This window comes from Geospiza fortis, unplaced genomic scaffold, assembly GCF_000277835.1.
Source record: "Geospiza fortis unplaced genomic scaffold, GeoFor_1.0 scaffold194, whole genome shotgun sequence".
In the NCBI taxonomy this organism is placed as follows: Eukaryota; Metazoa; Chordata; class Aves; order Passeriformes; family Thraupidae; genus Geospiza; species Geospiza fortis.
The window spans coordinates 983049-1004553 of record NW_005054322.1 but is presented as its reverse complement, the minus strand read 5'-3'; the positions used below and the strand labels follow the sequence as shown (position 1 = coordinate 1004553).

The window sequence follows — 21505 nt, the reverse complement described above, 5'->3', positions numbered from 1 at the left end:
TCCAGAGTGAAGAAGTAGGTGAATAATTGCCCCTGCACTGCTTCTTGTCTCACAGGGAAAAATAAATAAATTAAAAAAAAATCATTCTTTTCAACATCTGAAGTTGTGGCAGTGAGACTGCTGAATTATGCATTTCTGCTGAAGACAAACACTGCTTTGGTTGCTTGCTGCATGAATTGAGATCCATTTTTTGAGGACTCGGGCAAACCTACACATGCTGAAGTGCACTGGGTGAAGCTGCCTGTGAAGACAGGAGTCTGCTTTTGACTTTTTATGGTGGATAAATATTCAGGATTCAGATTAGGTGTCCAGAAGAAAGTGTTTTCTTTGGAAACCAAGCATCTTAAGAAACGAAGTGTCCTTGAATTAATCAGCAGAAAAGGCAAAGCATTAAATTATAAATTCTAATCATAAATATTCATAACCCTCCTCTGGTATAATCAAGAACAGATAAGAAGTTGTGCATAAAACCCACAACAACAGGCGTAGGATTCTGTGGTAAGATCTTTCAGTTCAAATAGTTTGTTTTGAAAGAGCTGGAGCTAACAGTGAATCACATTCAGTTGTTAGCAGGCATATGAAGGACAAACTGACATAAGTCCTGCTGCCTCCAAGTGCAGGAGTTACCTGATCCCTTGGAGCATGGAAGTGCAGCTCAGGGTTGATGAGCCATGAAAACCCCTGAGATTTCAGGCCCCCCATACTGTTCCCACTGTGATCAGTGCCAGCATTTGAAAGTAATTGTGCTGGGATAGGATGAGGGGCATGATTCCTAGTCAGATATTGGCATGATTCTTTAAGGTGGTTGTGTACCACCTTTCCTAGTCTCTTGTGCTGGTGTAACCTATCTCTTACTGGTATTTTACTCAGAATGGTGCATGTCCCCTTTAGGCTAGTGCCAGGCAGATATGGGAGCATCTCAAGTACTGCTTGACCTCTCTGTGTGGACAACCTCATATCTCCAATTAATTCAGACATCTTGCCCATATAAGAACACAGGTTACTGCTATAGATATCTAAAATAAGGTGTCCAGATTTGTACCTGAAACTCACCTCTAAATTCAGGGCAAGCACTCAGCCCCACCCTAGACTTTAATGTCTAGGTTGCCAGCTGGTGTCAGCTGCTTTGACTGTTGTCACCCTTCCATGCTCAGCAGTGTACCACAGTGTAGACACTGACCTCGACTTGCAATTCGTGCTGCAGACAGTGAAAATTCCCGACTTAGGCTTCACTGAATTTCATCCTGTCGAGACCAATCAGCCAAGCAGTGTTACACTGTATCTAGTTGAAGTGTGACATATACTTTCGTGTGATATGGGCACAGAGACACTTTAGGTCAGAAATTGAAATGAACAGATTGAATTTTGGTGTAAATTGATGTGTGTAAGATTTCTCAGTTATAATGTTCTATTTTTTTATAGAAAGAAGAGAGTTTTTGAGCATTACCTTATTGATATCTGAAGTTAAATATTCTGAGGTCCTGTCATGCATAAATCTCCATGCTCAAAAATACTTTTCAAATTGTATAAAAAATGCTTCTTACGCAATCCTTTATCTTAATTCAGTCATGATAATACTCATAGAGACCGGGAAATAATGAAATGGAGGAAACATAAGCTTTCAATATTGATTGTTATTAGAAATGATCCTGAGCAAATTCGTAGGGAATTGCATTCAGGCATAACCTAGTCTCACCACAGAAGTGGGACTTTCTTCTGAGTGCTTCCTTTTTTGGCTCTGAGAATCCACGCTTTTGTTGCTCTTCTAAAACGCCCTCTGAAGCTCATGGGAACTTTTCCTGGATTGGAGCTGCAGGATTGGACCCTTTTAAGGATGCTTCCCATGTGCTAAAAGTCCCAGATAAACAACCTGATTGGATCATTAACCTTTTGCCTGATTGTTGGCTAATTCAAAAAGCAAGGGGGTCCTTTTATAGAATCAGCAGGCAAGGAAGCTTGCAGATAAAGAGATGCTCTCATGTGCCAAGTGAGTACAAACCGTAGGCTGAAAATACCAGACTAATTTTTCCTCTGTCACATCAACCTTTGCCAGCATAATTATGATTACAGAAGAAAATTAACCTTTTAAAGCAAAGTGGGAATTGACTGTTCCTCTCAATAGAAAGGGGGAGAAGACAATTCCCTAACAGGGATGGATCAGCACATGGTCACAAGGAGAGAAAGTGCCTCAGAACATGGCTCACAATGGCCACAACATTCTGACTTAACAGAAACAGGAGCAAAAAAACTTGCTTTTCACAACAGGTTAACCTGCAATGGAATTCTTCTCCATCTCAGAAGGCAGACGGCCAGCCTTGCTCCTTATGGATCTGTAGAGGTCAAACCTGCTCTAAGCCAGTGTCCTGGGCTGAATGGTTTTAGAAAGTTGCTGGGTTTGTAATTTCTTTCTTATTTTCCCTCATTCCTCTCACAGTTTTTCTTTAACATCTTCATCTTGTAGCTCTGTTCCCCCTTCTGTACTCTCTAAATCTGTGCTGGAGAAGTGTCTGCTTGCATGCTGCAAAACCTGTTTTGATAAATACCAGTTGCAGGTAAATGACACACTAAATGAGCATTGCAGATTTTTCCTGCCCTTTTCATTAAATGAAGGTGACAATACTTGGAATGAGGAAAAACTGAAACTGAAGTTTTTTTCCTCTTACGTATTCCTCACATGGTTCCATTTTCTTCCCATAAAGGGCTAATCCAGGCTGTATGCACTCATCATAGCTTTCTTGAGGCTTTTATGACAAATACAGCAGCATCAGTACTAGTTATTGATCTGTATCCCTAAAAATAGGATATGCACAGAATTTCTGTGCCAGCCTGTCAAGAGACTATAGGCAGTCTCTAGCAGGTAGGTGCAGTAGAAGAGCAGGGATTACAAACTACTTAAATCTATCTGCCAATCAACAGAACAATATTGTGTTCTTTTTCAACTGATATTTCTAACCCACAGAAACTCCTAAACCAGATCTGAGCAGGCAGGAATCTCCACACAGAGCATTGCAGTGTTTAACATATGTGCTGGATTTATCTGCAAAAGCTGTGTAGACCTGTTAGTGCAGCGCTGCTGAGAAAATTTTATTTGTCCTGTAATTTGCCAGGGGAGCTATTAGCTTAAGCTCTCTGCGACGCTGGTGTGGCTGTGCAGAGCACTGCAGAGTGATGGTGCTAGCTCAGGCTCAACTATACTCTGCTGGATGGTGTTGACGTGTCCTTAAATGACCTAGATGGTTGACTGAGTGAAAATCCTCTAATATGGGAGGAGAACTTCAGGTCTGCATTCTGCAGTCAGGGCTGAAATAACTATGTATGCCTTGTTCCAGCCCTCAGCATTTTGTCCAGGCTCTGAAAACCCTGGAGAAAACTTCAAATTCACAGGTTACTCACTAATGAGTAGCCATCATTAATTCCAGCAGCCTGTTTATTTCAGTGGTTTGTAGATTTGGTCTGTATTGCATTATTATTACCAGTATTACTGTGAGAAAGTTCATTAATTATTTCCAGTATTACTGTGAGAAAGGTTATTAATACCTAGACAGATTTCCAGATACCTCTGTGATAGACATAGTGTCACACAGCAGTGCAATTTTGCTCAAAAATGGACTTGCTTCGTACTTCTCAGGCTGTAATAAAATTCTTACTTTGTTGTTGTTGTTGAACAAACTCTAGACCCACAGTTTAAACATTCACCTTTGAATAATTTTTCCAAATGATTTTTTTACAGGTTGTATTTCAACACCAAACTAATTTTGGTGATCATTGAAAGTGCGAGGTCCAAGCACTGCTGACTTTTCCAAAAGGATTGGTTCTTCTTGCTATTCCCTACCAGATGATGGTGGCAGCTATGGCAAGGGATCCCAGCTATCACTGTTGCTAGCCAGTAACAAGGAACTAGGTCTAGGTCTTTCAGGCTGTTATTTTTTGATTCTTAATTGTGTAACTTGAATTATATAAGTTTTGATTCCTAATTCAATGACTTGAAGTTATCCTGGCTTGATCTGGGAGATCTAGAGCATCCAGTGCTGTGAGCCAGGGTGTTTCTGCCACAGCTTGTGGAAACTCAACAGTTTTGAGCAGCTCGAAGCCTGGCTGCACACATTTAGAACAGAAGATCTGTTTCAAACTCAGATTTAAATACATGGAACTGAGCATCCTGGTTTTGGTGTATACTATGTGTGTCCATGCAGGGTTTTTGTAGCGGCTTAAGATTCACGGTATAGTTGTGCCATTATTGATAATTATACTTCTGAACAGAGGATCTACTCTTATGCTTCTCCTCCTTAGTCCACATCACTACATAACTTCTAAATTTCCATGCCATGAGCTCCCATACCTCCTCTTTGGTACCCAAGGGATTCAATCAAGATTGAAAGGAATTATTTGAGAAATGTGGGGTTTTTTTCTCGGTCCCTGTCTCAAGGGCTACTGCCAGAGCAGAGAAACAGGGAGTCTGTGGTCTTCACACCATGGCAAGATTTCAGACAATGAGAAAAAAGTTTTGACTCTATTTTAATGTTAAGATAATGCAAGAATGCATGTGAAGATATAGGGTAAGTCTTTCAGCTGAAGAAATAATAGTAATGGAAATTACAGTGCTGTAGATAGAGGCACAAATACCATCTGAGGGCACAAATATGAAGTTACTAGTGCAACAAGCTATTTACATTTATTCCTACTTATCTTTGTGATATAATGATATATGAAGCATATGGGTGAGAAATTATGCGCCTTTACCAAAGCGTTAAATTTCAAGGAACTAACATTTCTAAGGGAAGTCCCAAATCCATATAATATTCTCAACATTCTGCTTCACAATACTTGTGCTGTGACCTTTATCTCGGCAGATATATGTGTGAAAATATATTTATCTGGACAACTATTTAATGCTTCAAAGGCTGAAAAGGCTGCTATATAAATTACTCCAGCTAACGCCTGCCATAAATTTAACACTTTCATTTAAACCAGATTTGATTTTTAACGCTGCGTTTAAATGTTTCCTCCCTGCCCAAAGACAAGCATCAAATCAGTTCTGCCAATGTTTGACACAATTCAAATGTACACAGGGTAAATTCCTATTTGGATTCAGAGTTAATAGGAAATGAAGTTGAAAAACTTGGGGATCCTTTATTGCATTTTGCAGCCTTCTCTGGTTGCTTTTGAGAGGATAATACACTGCAGATTTCCTAATAAAATTTTCACCAATGTAAGTTCTTGGCATACTGAGGATAAAATTAGCTCACAGAGACAATATTGGCAATGAATTAAAAAAATGGAAGATTGTGAATAAAATTCTGCCTTCAGTTATCCCCAGGCATTTCTGAGGGGATTTTTTGAAACTGCTGACAATAAATGTGGGTTAAATTTTATATTTTAATGGATGTGATGAGGCTTACATTTATGCAGTTTATGGGAATAATATATATGGCAAGTATGTGGAAGATATGCATAGGGTACTTAAAAATATATCTATTTTATATATATATATTTCTCAGAAATACAATAAGGATGTCAGCCAGTTTTGTCTTGTTTGCGAACCTGAATATGTATCTCTTTTTTTTTTCCTTCTTTCAGGTTAGGGAGTACTCAAAAAGAATTGAACTGTATCAGCAGCAAATCCTCAATCTAACCATCAGAGTGCAGCAAGTGGAGACAGGCGGTGTATCTTACACGGAACTGGACTTCCAGTTACTGAAAGTGGAAATCAGTGACCTGGAGAGGCTGGTCACTCAGCTGAAACCCAGCCTTGTTGGAAGCAATGCCATTGTTGAGCAAATATATTTGGAGGTATTGCCAAGGTTTTGGTTAGCCACAGCGGGTTCAAGTACACAGATAGTCCATTCTCTCTTTAGAGTTTAGGCTGAGGAAATGCAGTCTGTCTCTACTGCAGCTAGTGGAATTATTTTAGCATTTCATCAGCATAAATTAAAAGAAAGCTTGACCTTAAATGTATTAACATCTTATTCCTTGGTATAGACCACAGAAAAGTAAGGCAATCCCAAAGCAAAGGGAGTCCATTCTGGTTTTGCCAAATATCTGCCTGAAAATTAAAAGTTTTGCATAGTCTTAAACACACAAGCTGATTAAATTATTATAATAAATATTAATTTTCAGACCCCCATGCTTGAAAGCCTCTGCACTTTAATTTAGATAATTAAAAAATTAGCTTCTGGTTGCTAAGGCAGTGGCTCAATCAATAAGAAATCAAGAAGTGGGAAAGACTATCACCTTCCTAGCAGACTATAAATCACATTTTCAAAATTGTAGTTAATCACTCACCTAGAGAGAATGATTACTTAAGATGGAAAGTGAAATCTCATTTGCTCCAATGTCCTCTATATCATCAAGCAGGTGATTAAGAAAACTATTTATCTTTGCAAATAAAATTTGCAGATACTTTTGTAAGGCTGGAATAAGTACTTTTTATGTTCAACAGCTTCATGCCCAAGACTCACTGGATAGTTTTACCCTATGAGTAAAATAGCACTATTTTTGCACACTGTTACACAACTTAGTCTTAAAGCATATGCTTGTGGTTATGTACTCTGCTGGAAATGTCAAACTGAGGCTACGAGGATCAGGCCCATTTCTTGGAACCTTTTTCTGTAGCATCTTCTGCGGTCAGCCCTGCCTGCAAATATCTGTAAAATAACGTTGGCATTAAACTTGCTATCTTTTTGCCCCTCTAGATCACCAATCTGACTATACTGGTAAATGAACTAGAGTCACTGGACAAAAACAATGTCCTTGCAATTCGTCGACAAATTGCATCTCTGCAGAATCGATTGAAAGAGAGTGAAGAGAATGCAACCAAAACTACACCACCTCCTTATTTCCCACCCGGTAAGCATTTCTGTTGGGTAACACATAAGAGACAATATAATACATGGTTAGAACTGTAAATGCAGAGCCTCCCCTTTGTTAATATTAAATACAATTGTAATGATACCCCTTAGCTCTTGAAAAATTGAGCTGACAGCTCCTAATGTTTATCAATGGTACAAAAGGAAAATGAAGGCAGGACTCAAATTCTTACAAACACAGTAGCTGTTTTCAGCTAGAAGAAGTTTCAGTCTTCCTCTTACCTATAGTTTGAAAAGTGAATCTCTATCCCTCTTCCCCTTTTTTTCCCCCTCAGAACAATTACCTGTAGGAAATGATGTCTTTTTACTAATTAGCTTTGATTTTCAGTAGTTCCTGTGAAAGTGACCTGTGTTCATGGCAATATTCCTCTAATGCTGCTTGGAAAATGTATGAGCAACTGTTGATGTACTAAAGCTGTAGATATGTAAGCTCCAGAGGAGAGCTTTGCATGAAGATAACTTTTGCTTGACAATCAAAAGATCCTTCTAAAACAAGTGGTCAAGGGATGTGGAAAAATTCAGATCTCAGGAAGATCAGGAGGAGCTGTATTACTGATTTCAATGGAACTAAGATTTTATAGTTTTCTTAACTAGGAAAGGTTTTATTCTGGGGCCTGAATCAATGGCTTTCAGAGAGCAGTTCATATAATGGTGTTGAGTTACAGGGTGTGTGGTAATTAGTTTATAACTGAAAGAACTTTTGTCTGGACATTGTGTTCAGTTTGAAAAATCATATTATGAGTGAATCATAGTCTGAGATATTTTGAGAGTCAGATATGACATACTGGAGCAAAACATTTAGGGAGCACTAGATTGGATATGCCAGGTCAAGAATCCCAGTTATTAACAGACAGGAGGATTTCTAAAATCAGGTTGGTCCCTTGAGTGTTTTATACACAGGGGCTTCCTTTAGCCAGAGTATTGTAAGATCAAAAGTGCTGTGTTGTATACAATACCCAGGGGAAGATTCTTGCCTTTTCCCATAAGCTGGTTAACAATCAGCTAGAGGAGCCTATATTAAAGGAGGAGCTGTGTCCTCCTTTCAAGGAGCACAAATTTTCCCTACCAGCATTTAGCTCTCATCACCTTGAGGTCAGCTAATTCAAACATTTCATTTGAAAGGTGAGAGGCAGAAATACAAGCTTCCCTTAGGGTGAGCAGTCCCTCCTTAGGGCTTCATGGCAATGCAAGCAGTTGCTGTGTTTCTCTGACAGAATGCATGAGTAACACCTTGTCTGGGAATCAGACAGGAGAGAAATCCGAAACAAAAACCTGCAGTAAAAAAAAATCTCAAGGCCTTTCTCTGCTTCTTAAGGAAGGGCTTGAAATATTTCAATGAAAAAAACTGCACAATGTTTTAGAAGTACTTGAAGGGCATCTCACTGATTTATTGAGGGTGGTGGTGTGTGGAAAGAAACAATCTTGTTCTTTTCAAGCCGACAGCAAGCTTTTGTTTTGGTGAGAAAGTTCTGAGCTCCAGAACAAGAATACTTTGTCCTTCCATGAGTGATGGAGGAGAGGGCTGCTTTTATCACCTGGGTGGTTGGCCTGTCTGTGGGACATAGCAGCTTTCACTGTGTAGGAAAGGGGAAACCACTTGGAGTGCAGCTCCATGCAGGGATAGGCAAGTCATGGTCCAGAGCAGGATGGTAGCTCTGGGGTGGGTAAATGGAACTGCATGGAATTGTGACTGAAATAGACTTATTCAGCATTGTTTTTCAGGGCGCAGTAGGGAGATGGGTACACTTTATCTGGTCTCAAAATGGTATTGCTTTGGCATTGCCTTATTCTGGACTGGTCAGACAGCTCAGGCACCTTTGCATAAGGCAACACTGCCCTGTAGCAGAAAAGAATGAAGGAAGTAAAAACCCTACTTGGTATAACAACTTCCAGAGAGTTACCAGCACTGGCATCAGCAGAGGACAACCTTTGGTGTTAGCTGAGAGTTTTTCTGTCCAGAAGTAGGAACCCAGGAGGGGTTGGAGGATGTGTTTGGGTGTATTAGCACATGGCCTCCTTTAGGGTGAGTGTGGTCCCTGAGGATGGCAGAAGGGATTGGCAGAGAAACTGTTGTATGTTGGCAAGTTTTCTTCATGTTGGGAGATGCTAGCTCTACAGATAACCCAGGTGTTGTGTAGGCTCAGATCCCTGCTAATCTACACAGCACTAGCATATTGTGACTTTGTGTGACCCATGGGGAGCAACTATCATCTGTGCAGAGGACTTTGTAGCACAACTACATGTCCTGCAGACTGTATCTGAAAACACTTAAAAACGGTAAGATTTTTTCTTGTGAGGATGGAGTAAGTATGTGAGAAAGCTGCATCTCCTAGCTGGTCATTTTGGAGGTGCTGCATAGACTTTCACAGCTAAGCCTCTGGAGCTTTCTAGCACCCATTTTTGTGTTTGGATACAATTTCAGTATGTTTTCTCTGCAAGCTTGAATGTCTTGAATTCCTGCCAAACCTCTTGGCCTTGACCCGATTTTAGTTCATATTATATTTATAATGTTTGTATTAAACTCACTCTTTGTCCTGTTTTCAGATTGCTTTTTCTTCCCCCCTTCATCCTCTCTCCTGCATATTTTGGGTAGGCAGCATGAACTAGAGAGAGCTTGGCTAATCCCCAAGCTGTCTAAGATCATGAGTCTAAATGCAAGTTTAATTAAAGCTTCTTGCTTCACAGTGCTGTAGTATGCAGCCCCTCTGACTCCGTCCCCCAAGGCTTTTACTGCTGTATTTCTTCAAGTGAGCAGGCCTGGTCTCAAATAACATAGCAGAAAGAAATCACTGGTTTCCATTTGCCTTCCCCTGACTGAAGAGGTGTGTGTCTGATATCTAGGTAGTCATCCCCATATTGTCACTGGCTTTTGTATCTGCAGTGGTTCATGGCATCTCTCTCCTTACCACTCCAGTGGGAAGAAATATTTATCCATTAGTTTTCCTTTGGGCTGATCTCATGTGGCTGCTTTGGGTATGCAAGGACAGAAAAGACCCCAGGATGGTCTTTTGGGGACTCTGCAGAAGATGCTATGTTGCTCACTGAAATGATCTGAGAGAGGAAGCAGGGAAAAGTGAGTCAGGTGAAATTCAAAGGCAAAATGGAAAGAAAGGAAAATCATTGTTTTTTTTATTCCTGGATTTTATACACTCAGAAATTAGGGTTTCAAACTACTGGTGAGTAGGTCTCAGCAGGACGAGTACCTGGAGTAGCCTAATGCTGAAACTTAGGCAGTCTTATTGGAGTCTTAGAGTGATTTCACTCTTAGTTTGTTTTACCTCCTATGGACCTAAGCTGTCTGTGTTTTTTTGAATACTTGGGTTGTGTTTTGAAGTGAATGCATCCATATACAAAGAGAGAGATATGCCTAGAGGCACCTGGACAGAGCTGGCCGGTTGTCCTCCCCAGAACTCCCTGAACTACCCCTCGAGACACATGCATTTATTCACTGGCATTGGAGGGAGCTGATGCCCTCCCTCCACCCCATCCCCTCTTAGATGTTGCCCTCAAAGGTTATCTCTTATGCAGCTGCAAGCCTGCCTCTGTCCCCCATGATACTGGTGGAAGACTGGAGTGTCTTTGTGGGTCTTGTGTCAGTGAGACAGTAGGAGCCAGGATGAGCCATTCCTTTAGAGATCAGTCTTTGGTATCTCAAGCCCTAGTAAAGCTAGGAAACAGCTCCCACATCTGGATGCAGTGGATGGGAGGGGAGGGTGCACATCTGGTGCTTGGGGGCCTGTGTGAGAATGTAGCTCCAGCCTGCTTCTGGTGTCGGTGCCCCTCGTGGGAGTTCCTTCCAATGTTGGTCCCACCTTGTCTTGTGACCTTTGTCTGCATAGGCCAAGGGTGGTCCCTTCTCTTCTGCAATCAGATGCAGCTGCCTGGTGGGAGGAGGCTGCTGGAATGTTTTCTTGTATTGGGGTAAGAAGCTGAGGTGCTCTGCCAGTGCTTCAGAGTGAAGTGGGTAAAGCGAGACCCAGCAGTGTGTGCCTCATGCTCAGTCTGCAGTCAGTTAGCCGAGCAAGTCAGGCTCCCTTTGGTCCTGACAACTTGGTGTCAGCTCTTTTTCTGATGGATCAGAAGGATTAGTATATAATTGAGCTGAGATACTGGTTCTTTATGTAGGGACAAGCATGTGTGTCTGTACCTGTGCTAGTCCTTCCCTTCTCTGTTTGCTACATAAGCATGAGACAAAGGAAAGCAGAAATACCAGGACTTCATTTATCTGTGGCCCAAAACAATGGAGAAAGGAGTTAAAAAACTTGGAAGTTTGAATAATGCATATGGATTTATTTCAAGTACCTTCTAATATTTACAAAATTACATGACACTTTGTTTCCTTTGTGCATTTTTTCCCACAAGATCTAGACAGGGAGGCAAGTTTAGATTAAATAAATAACAATGAATTCTTCTGAACATGTGTGAAAGACAGATCACCCCTGACTACCACAGAGGATTTTTGTAAAAAAAAATAATAATTATGGGAGAATTTTCAAGGAAATAAAAATCAAGCACATACTCTATAGAAACCTCAGACAATTTTTGATGTCATTAAAACAGAACACACTTCTAACTTTATTTTAATAATTCATTGTTTCATAAATAAAAACCAAACAAGTGTTCAGCAGAGAGATCTCTTTAAGGGAAGAAATAATAATTTATTATTTCTTTTGTAAAAGAAGGTCTCTCTGCTGAACACACGTTTGTTTTTTATTTATGAAACAATGTATAAATTATTAAAATAAATCTGGAATTGTGTTCTGCTTAATGACATGAAAAATTATTTGAGGTCGCATATAGATGAGCTTAGCAGTGCTTCACTACCTGCAAGCTTTGGTGCTACATTTTTTTAAACAAATGAAGAGTTTTTGAGCATTTAATAACCATTTAATTCTGAGATAAGTTTATTGTGATTTAAGCACAGTAATATATTCAGTATGTCACCAGCTTTAAAGAAGTCCTCATGCCAGAGGTAACAATACATATTAGAAATATGAGGAAAAAACAGTTCAAATTGATTTATGAAGTTGGCAGGCTGCAAGCCATTTTGCACTGGCTGCCTTAGCTTTCTTCCCTTGCATGAGCTGAGGTGCAAGCACCTCCAAATGCTGGTAGCTGTGCCAAGTGCTGAGGCCATGTTGCTAGACATGCTACGTGCCATTTCCAGAGATCCAGCCTGGCCAGCCATACAGCAGTGCCTGCCTTGTGTGCTATATTTGGAAATGAGGTTTCTGCTCCAGGGCCTCATCCTTTGTAAAGCACTTAAGTGCATGCTTAAATGCTCATCTGCTCCGAGCCAGGAATGCTGATTCAAATGGATTCTTGGTGGCACGAAGGAAAGCAGCATTCAGCCAGGGTCATGCCATGTTTCAGCTGCGGGAAACCCAGGACACAGATGTGTTTGGGGGAGGAGATGGGAGTGTTTACAATTTGTGCCACCTTCTCTGCCATCAGAGATGAGATGGAGACTCAGTGATGAAGGGCTACTCCCATGGGCAGTACTGCCCCTAAGGAATTTGCCAACATGGCCTGGGGACATAGGGATTTATCTCATTATAGTGATTTATGTTTGATATAAAGCTGCTCCCCACCTTCCTCACAGATGTTGAGAGAAGGCTGCAGGTGAATCGCATGTCCCTCAGGTCACAGTCACGAGCATAAGTCAGTACAAAACTGTGAGGAGTGAAGGTAGCATGCAGCAGAAGCAGAGAAATAATACATTTTGAGAAAGGGGGAGATGCAGAACTTTGGCATAAATGTCACTGCTTGGATGCTACTAACATTCAGGATGCAGGTTTTCTAGTCCCACAGGTAGAGCACCTTTCTCCTAGGCAAAGCAGATCAGAAAAAATTTCTTTGCTTTTGCAACTGTGCGTTTCTTTCACTAATCATCTTGTTTCCCAGTCTTTTTCCAAGTAGAATACTTCAGATTGGTTTTCCCTGTAATTTTCCTTCTTTCTGTGAGATAGACTGCAAAGCCTTTGAGAGCAAAATGTCTCCTAGACTTTTCCCGTCTGTGGTTTCAGGAGTTTCCAATTCATCTGCTTAAGTATTGTCTGACCATGCTTAGGGATGGTCAGCTTTGAGGGCAAAAGGAAAAAATCTTTCTCTGTTATTCCTCTTTCTTCTTTGTGCTAAGACAGAGGTTATTTATATGCCAGACATCCCTTCGTATGACTGAGCTTATGAGCCATTCTTGTCATAGAAGCTGCAAGAAATCATGACACGGTTCCCACTCCAAGTATTAAAACCTCAAAAGTTAGTCTTTACTTTCATCAGCACTATAGCTGTCAGAGCACAGAGTTCCTGTTTTGAGGGAGATATTATTAACACCAAAATTTCTGGCCATTAATTTATTCACTACCTTATGTGTGAGACTTGGGTCTATTCATATTGTACCCCATCTTTAATAAGGAAGGCTATCTCTAGTGGCTTGAACACCCCATTGAACTGGGAAGCATTGGACTACCACTAAGCTTGTGAGCTGGTGCTAGCCACTTGATATCTCTGTCTCCATTACCTCAGGTGAAGATAACCTTACAGAGAAAAATCTGGGACAGTTTTGTGGCAGTAATACAAAAAGCTAATGTTAACACTTGGAAAAGTGCATGCTGGTTTTTGCCAGTGGCAGCTTCACACTCATCAGAAGCCCAGGGACATTTTTGAGTGGAGTTTTTTCCTATAAGTGACTTACAATATTGAGAATTTATGAGGAAACAGGAATGTCACTGATTCAGCATGAGTAAAAGGAAACAGTTTTTTGTATTTATTTTTTCCATGATGCTGAAAATGGTTTTGCAGTTGATATGTGTAAAACAGAGCTGTTCTGGTTCAGCTTGAAGTAATATTTTCCTTAGAGTTGCCCCACATGAAAAGTCAGAGTAATATCAGTGTACATTTCCTGGGCTGTGGTTGTTACTGTCTGCAGATTTCTTTGAGGGCCTGAGGTGGAAGGCACCATGTGGCTGTGACACACAGTTGTAAATCTGTGATTCTGACAGCAGAATGCTAATCTGAAATGTGACTCTGGAATTACTGCTGCTTCTGCTCCTTTCTTCCCCTTCACAGTGAAATACACAGAAATCAGATGCTCCTCATTCTTTTTTTTTCCCCCAACTCCCATGCTTTCAGTTCCACTGAGGTAGAAAATAACCTAAAATGCTTCTGAAATTGTATTTTCCAGGGGATTTCCTGATGCATCAGGCTGGCCTGCCTCAAATGGGTAGAAACAGAAATCTGTCCCTTGTATGGAACAGCACAGCGAGCACCTACTTTCTGTGAATTAATCCCCCACCTCCCCTTTAAAATAAGTGTAATAACATGTACTCTATTTTTTTTCTGAGTTTTTGAGTCAACTTGGAACACTGGGTGCCATCCAGTTGCTGACCTTGACCCAAAAGGAGCCTTTTACACATGAAGCTGTGCATTTATGGGTGTGCTTGGACACAAAGCTATTCCCTTCTAAGCACTGTCTAGAGGCTATGGTCTGCAAAACCTCTCCCCTAGTAATGACATTTGTTTTTTTTTCTCTTTACTTACAGGTACGTGTGTTCACCGTGGACCGATGAATGTTAGCCAGCCTTATGTTGCCAAGCTGAACTGGAGAGGATTTTCCTACAAATATGGTTCCTGGGGTAGAGATTACGATCCCTCTAACCCAGGGAATGATGTCTATTGGGTTGCACCATTGAACACCGATGGCAGATACTTAGAATACTTCAGAATTTATAATTCCTTTGATGATTTACTGCTGTTTAAATATACGTATGAAAGGAGAATAGTATATGGGGAAGGAAGTGGTGCTGCCCTTTATAAAAATTACTTGTACTATCATCGTTATGGTTCAAGGTATATGGTGAAGCACGATATAAAAACAAACACAGAGGTTTTGAGGAAGGAGCTTCCAAATGCTGCTATTGGTAACCGCTTCTCTTATGCAGGCGTAGCATGGCAGGACATAGATTTTGCTGTGGATGAAAGTGGGTTATGGGTAATATATTCAACTGAAAATAACGTGGGCAACATTGTGATTAGCAAGCTCAACGAGACCACACTTGATGTGCTAAATACTTGGCAGACGAGACAGTACAAGCCATCTGTTTCCAATGCTTTCATGGTATGTGGTGTTCTTTACGCCACAAGGCCATTGAACACTAAGAAAGAGGAGATCTTCTACATGTATGACACAAGTACTGGCCGAGAAAACAGAGTGAGTATCATCATGGATAAAAAGTTAGATACAATCCAGAGTATTGATTACAGCCCCACAGATCAGAAGCTTTATGTTTACAGTGATGGTTACCTTGTAAGATACGATGTGACTTTTCAGCCTTAGTGCCTCAGGGAGATACACATAGGATAAAACTGGCAGCAGCCAATGTAAGAGATCCAATGGACCTTTAGACAATGCTACTGCCAGTTCAGAGGTCATTTGGTCTGGTGACCTGTATGTGGGGGTGTCATACAGGTACTTATACTCTTTAAAGGGATTGCCCCCTCTGACCACTAATATTGCTGGCAGCAGTTAGCATTATGGGTTTTTTTAGGTTTTTCTTGGTGTTTATTGGTGCTCAGTGCTTTTCAATTGTCCTTTTTCTGGGGGTTAGATTCAGTGCTTTTTGTTTGCAGAAATAGCTGGGCACAGACTATCTGGTGACCAAGTATCTAATTACCCACTGATTTGCATTTGTCAGAGTAACACAAGCAAGGCACTCAGAAACAGAATGAATTTCCACTGATCTTCATCAGAGTGAAATGAGGCCTCAGAGAAATTAATTCAAGGATTAAAATAAATTAGGAAGTAGACTTGGTTGGAAGACAGCAATCCATTTGTTAGTTGGAAGCAGTGGTATCTGGCTGAAGACTTCAGGAGGGAGGGTAACAATGTGCTTTGCTGTGTAAGTGCTACCACAGGAAGGGAAGGCATTGTGGAAGGGACAGGGCTCACTGCCCTCAATAGCAGTGATGCAGTGGGACACTGGCCCCTGGCCCCCAGCTCTAGCTGCCTCCAAGCTGTTCAACGCTCTCCCAAGCTGCCACACTACCAGGCTGCCTTATTGGAGTGCTTGTGGAGGCAAAACTGGCAGTATGGTTTTCATCAATGTTCCCTTCTGTCCCACTCTGCTTCCCTTATTAATTCTGTGTGTCTAAACCTGGCCCTACAAATGGTCTTACTATGATCTAGCTATATACTCCATTTTCCAGCCAGCGCAGTGCAAACACTGTTTTCCTTTTCTTTATGTTCTTCTAAGTTTATGCAAATCCTCCCATTGACTTTATTGGCCACAAGTGGCTCTCGGTGTGTATAACGCACTGCCATAGAATAACAGACACATTATTTGATGTGCCTCTTTTCAACATTTTTGCCATTCTGTAATTAGATTCCTGAGAGCCTCGTTAATCTAGGCTCCTATTTGTTCCCTGGGTAATTCTGTCTCACAGCAAGGTAAGAGGTCTTGTGGAAAACATAAATCTTTTCAAACTAGTTGAATATATGATATAGTTTTCATTTTCTTAAATGGGTATTTTGTGATAGTTTCTGAATATGTGCTCTCTAACAATGTCTTATTTTCATCAGAAAGCAAGCTAAAACACTGAAATTCAGAGCTTAGAAATGACAAAGAAAGCAGTTCATGTGGTTAATTTTCTTCTGTTACATATGCAACTGTGTCTGTGTCCTCTGATAATCAAAATCAACATGTATGCAAATGATTGCTTTTGTTTTAATAAAAAACTTTTTCAAAGAATCTCAGCTGTTCTGTAGAGCCATTTAAAGCTATGTGTGACAAATAGGTAATTTCTGAGATGAAACGGGAACCCTGGGCACCAAATATTTGAAACAGGATCATTGCACTCACTTGGGCTCTGTGTGCTTAAAGCAATGAAAGGTGTGAATTTATATGTCAACAAGTATGGAAGGGGAGCTTTATTTCCCTGCATGGAAATATGTTAGCTGGTTAGGGCAACACTTCTTCACCAAGCTGAGATGTTACTCAAGATATTGGAGGCAGATGAACTGATAACATGCTTTGAATCCAGGTGCTGCCACTTATCAGGTATCAGCATCTGTTTCTTGGAAACCTGTGAAATGAATTTGAAAGCCATGGAGGCGTTGGTGCAGTAATCAGATCAGGCAGTACAGGCAGGGCTGCTGTGTGAATAATCTGCAACAGACTAAATAAGGATTTGGCTGAGAAAGGAAGAAAAAAATACTGCAAAAAAATTTTTCCCCTATTCATCTGTGTGTGTATCAAGGAATGTGACTAGCTCTCCACTTATTATCAAGAAATGTCATCAGCATGGGCCTTGAGGCTCCTCAGCTCACCACCTTTTAGGGAGGGAGTTGATATTAACATGCAAGTAATAAATTCTAGTGAATTAGTTGTGGTTCTCAAGTCCTTCCTTCAATGTCTTTATTGTTTCAATGGCCTTCAGCTTTGGATATTAGGAAGAAATTCTTTATGTGAGAGTGAGGTGAGACACTGGAACAGGTTGCCTAGAGAGGCTGCGGATGCTCCATCTCTGGAAGTGTTCAAAACCAGGTTGTGGTCAAGTGGAAGGTGTCCTTGCCCATGGCAGTGGGGTTGGAACTAGAAGATCTTTAAGGTCTCTTCCAACCCAAACTATTCCATGATTCCATTGTTCTATGATTCCTGAGGACAGCTTTCTCCCCTTTGGAAACCACATTCAGCTTTGACTGGAGGCTTCCATGGTGATCTGGAAGTGGGGGTGCTCTGGCTGCCCACTGTGTTCAATTGTAGTGTGGCCTGACCTGTGTGGCTTGGCACTGGGTTCCAACTGTGACCACTGAGGGGGGAAGATTGTGACAGCAGCCATCTCTTCAGGATGCCTCTCAGTGTCACTGCAGAGTAAATAAAGCACAGCTGGGTCAGCCCTTGGTATTTCAGTACCAGAAAGAAAGCAGAAACATCCCTGCACTTTCAAAACTTCAAAATATCTTGTGTAGAGAGGCTGGATTGGGATGTTTCAGTGCTGGCAAGGCTGGGCTTATCCTTTGATTTTTGTCCTGTGCTAACATTTCTCAGTGGCAGGTGCCAGGGTGCAGTGATGACTCCCCATGGGTCTGTCAGGGCAGGCCAGGCCGCCAAGGACTGTCCCATTGCCCCTGCCAGGATCAGGGCATCTTGGGGGCACCAGGGCAGCCCCAGGCACTGGGCACTCCTCTGGGGACAGTCCAAGGCTGGGCAGGGCTGTGGGGAGCTGGATGTGGCATCACTGGTTGGGGGCTGATGGCCCTGGGGCTGACATGGGGTCCAGAGCAGGATGGGGGCAGCCACAGTGTGTGGGCATGGTGGGAAGTGAGGTACATAAGTGCCCCTGGGGAACTGGCAGCACTTCTGTTGATAAGAGGTTTTGCAGAGTTGTAAAAAGGTAACTGTCTTTTTAAAAGCAGAAAAAATAAAAGAACACAATGACTTTATTTCAGCTCTTAGCCTATTGACTTGGCATTTCCCCATGGAGGTTTTGGGGTCTATAAACAATATTGAACATAAATAGTTCCTGCCACAGAGGTAGGTGGAGAGGGCATCTGTCTGCGTGGTGACACAGGAACTGCAGTATGGGGACTTAGAGGCAATTTCGCTGATGAGTGGTTTTCACACCACTTATCTCAAGACACTTAAGGTGGGAGACTTGGCTCTGATCCATGCATTGATGGCTTGTAGGGAGAGGGAATCTTCTGCAAAGGAGCACTTCAAGAAGTGGGAGTAATACATCTTTTCACTTCTTCTCTTACACTTGTCCTTTCAGGCCTTGGCTGAAGGTGGTTCACTAGAACTGGATGTTAAAATTAAGGTGTGTTCTTGAGCTGGCCATGGCACACAGCCTTGGGCAGGCCTCACTCGTTGGCCCTGTTGCCCCCTCTCCAGTTACCTCTGCTTTGCTTGGGGAGTGTTCCCTCCTTTCCTTCTTCCTTGGATGTGGAGAAGATCCTACCCCATACTTCCCAGCATGGACTCTTACTGATTTGGTGGCTCTACACTGTTTCTTGAGAAGGCTCTTCCCTGCAATGACAGGAGTTGCAGTCTGACCCTTTTTACCCAGACCTTCCTACGCTCACTGACCTTGGTCTGCCTGGCCTATTCAAAGTGCAGTGACATCCTTTTTTTGCCTTTTACTGTCCTCCTTGGTCCCACTATTTCTTTTATAGGTTAGATATAACTGTCTATTCTTTGATCCAAGACTTCCACATCTATTGCTCTCAGCAACCAAATTACCCGAGCCTCCTTGCTTTGCTGTCTAAACAATGCAACAATGCCAACCTCCTTCATCCTCCTGCTCCCTTGTTACATACCCCTCTGTTTATCCCACCTGACACTTTTCTCTGGGATGCCCTTGCCTGGACTCCTTCAAATTCCTCATTAATTTCTCTTTGAAGCTCCTGATAAATTGCTAACTGGCTACAGTTAACTTGTTGCCTTCAATAGACTGGTATTTATATGCATCGTGTATCCAATTAGCTGGCACATGAGCGGATAAAGCTGGCACGCATAAACTCTCTTATTATTCATTCCCGTATGTCACTCCCTCACTCTGTGTTACATTTACTTGTTATATCTTGTCTTAAACAGAGACTGCATGTTCCTCAAGTGAAATACCTGTCTTTGAGTTTGGGGTAGTACAGCACCCAGCATAATGGGCTACTACCTTCCTCCTCTTTCCTGGGTGCTTCTGAGAAACAAACAATAAGGAACAACAAGAGCTGGCCAGGGATTGTTGCATGCATCTGTGTTTTTGTCTGAATTTTCGTGCACGCTGCGATGTGTGCTGCATGTAAATTGGCTTTGAAACATAGGCAAACAATATGCTTCCAGACAACAGTGTAAACATTCTGTTGGAAACTGTTTCAGTAGCTATAGCACATGATGTAGCTACAATGCATCCCTAAATTTGTACCATGTGGGGTAGAATCACTTTTTCTCCTGTAAATATTTGGTTTCTTTCCCTTCTTTCTTTGCTTTTTTGTCACTGCACAACAGTTGCTCCCTGAAAGCCACAGACCAATGGCACAAATGTGAGCCATGTGCAGAGTCTGCAGCCACAACCTGTCTCATACTGCCAAACAACCTGTCGTTTTGCAGGACTAGGAGTTCTCCTAATAGCACAAATTGCTGGCTTTGTTGGTGAGCTGGGTTTGGAGAAATGAGAATTAAGGACTTGCAACATGACGGTTTGTAAAAGTAAGCACGTGCGAGGGTGAATGTGTGTGTCTTCCCCTCTGCTTTCTGGATTGCTGCCAGTTTGCAAGCTTTCAGCCATGTGCAGGGAAGCAAATGGAGGGAGGGAGGGAGGATGCATGGACAACCTTTCTTTCAGGCCTTCATGGAATGGCTCCTGTCACTGGCCTACATTCTCCAGTATGTTTGGCCAGGTTGACTGTACTTGTCCTTGGAACACATGTGAAGGCAAATCTGGCTTTAAACCATTGCTCTTCCTCAGCAATGAGGTTGGAAATTGGTGGCCCAGTCCTCAGTTCAGCAGCTCCTAAACTTCCTTAACTTCTGCCTGCTAAGTGTGATTCCTATGGAGTGACTGGACGCAGCCATATCCCACGTACATCTCTCTGCCTTGGGGTCCATGTGTTATGCTAAAGAGAAAAGGTGTTGGACAACAGTGCTGTACAGCCCATGGATCTGCTGATGGCAGGAAGTGTCACTGGAAGTGTACTGCTTTTGGCTAGAGCTGTGCAAAAGAGGGCAGAATCCTAGACCCAGGTCCCAGGAGGTCTCCTTGTCCACCCCTCTGCTCGAAGGTAGGAGCATGTTATGTCTGAGCTGCCTTTGACAGCCGTTTGTGTAATCTGTTCTTTAAAATCTCTAATGATGGAGATTTCACAGTCTTCCTAGTGGCCTGTTTTGGCACTTAACTACCCTCACAAGTAGGAAATTTTTCATAAACCTTCTCTGCTGAAAATTAAGTGGATTTAAGGAGATTAGCATGACTATGTTGCTGAGACCAAAGGCTCAGCTGCCCCAGCATCTCTACACAGCAGTGGCCAGTAACAGAGGCTTCACAGAAGTGTATAGCAACAGGACAAGGATGCAGTGATAATCCTGCCACTGGACTTCTGTAGCCTGAAGTTTGGGAATGTTTTGTTGGTTTGTCTGGAAGAGGTTCAAAGCACAACTCTCTTAATTCTCTTCTGTGTGAGAACAACTTGTATAGTGGATTATGCTTTTCATAAAGCTACAATATCTTCTCTTTTGTAGATAAAGAAAGTCCTGATTCCTGCCTCTTCCACCTTGGTCAAGTTTTCTAAACCTTATAAAATGTGTGTTTATTTTCATTTCAGTTGACTTACAACTCCTTTAATCATCTTTTAGGAGAATGGACCAATTACCTGTAATTTCATAGTTTATAACACTTTGAACTGGCACCATCTTTTCTATTGCTGATTGAGTTTTGGCCCAATCTGGTTTGAAAGGGAAGAATTAAGGAGCTGTAAAGAGCAAAAACCCAAGAAGATACGGTTAATACTCTAGCCCAAGCAATATCCTGAACATGGAGGGTCCCATGGCCTGCTTCCCGCACTGGATGTTCATGAATGGTGTGCATGAGATACACAGAAGCTGCTCTGTGTAGGAACCAGCCTAGCACTTCTTCCTCAGAGAAGTGTGGAA

The 21505-nt window shown here is 41.8% G+C and overlaps 1 protein-coding gene across 1 annotated transcript in view; it reads left to right on the top strand.

Moving 5' to 3' along the window:
- OLFM4 (olfactomedin 4) overlaps positions 1-16324 on the top strand; it is a 22753-nt gene extending 6429 nt beyond the window's left edge. The window contains exons 4-6 of the mRNA XM_031056803.1: positions 5578-5790; positions 6693-6846; positions 14408-16324. Coding sequence (XP_030912663.1) covers positions 5578-5790; positions 6693-6846; positions 14408-15201 — 1161 coding nt within the window. The 3' untranslated portion in view covers positions 15202-16324. The remainder of the gene's footprint in view (positions 1-5577; positions 5791-6692; positions 6847-14407) is intronic.
- The last annotated feature ends 5181 nt before the right edge of the window (positions 16325-21505 follow it).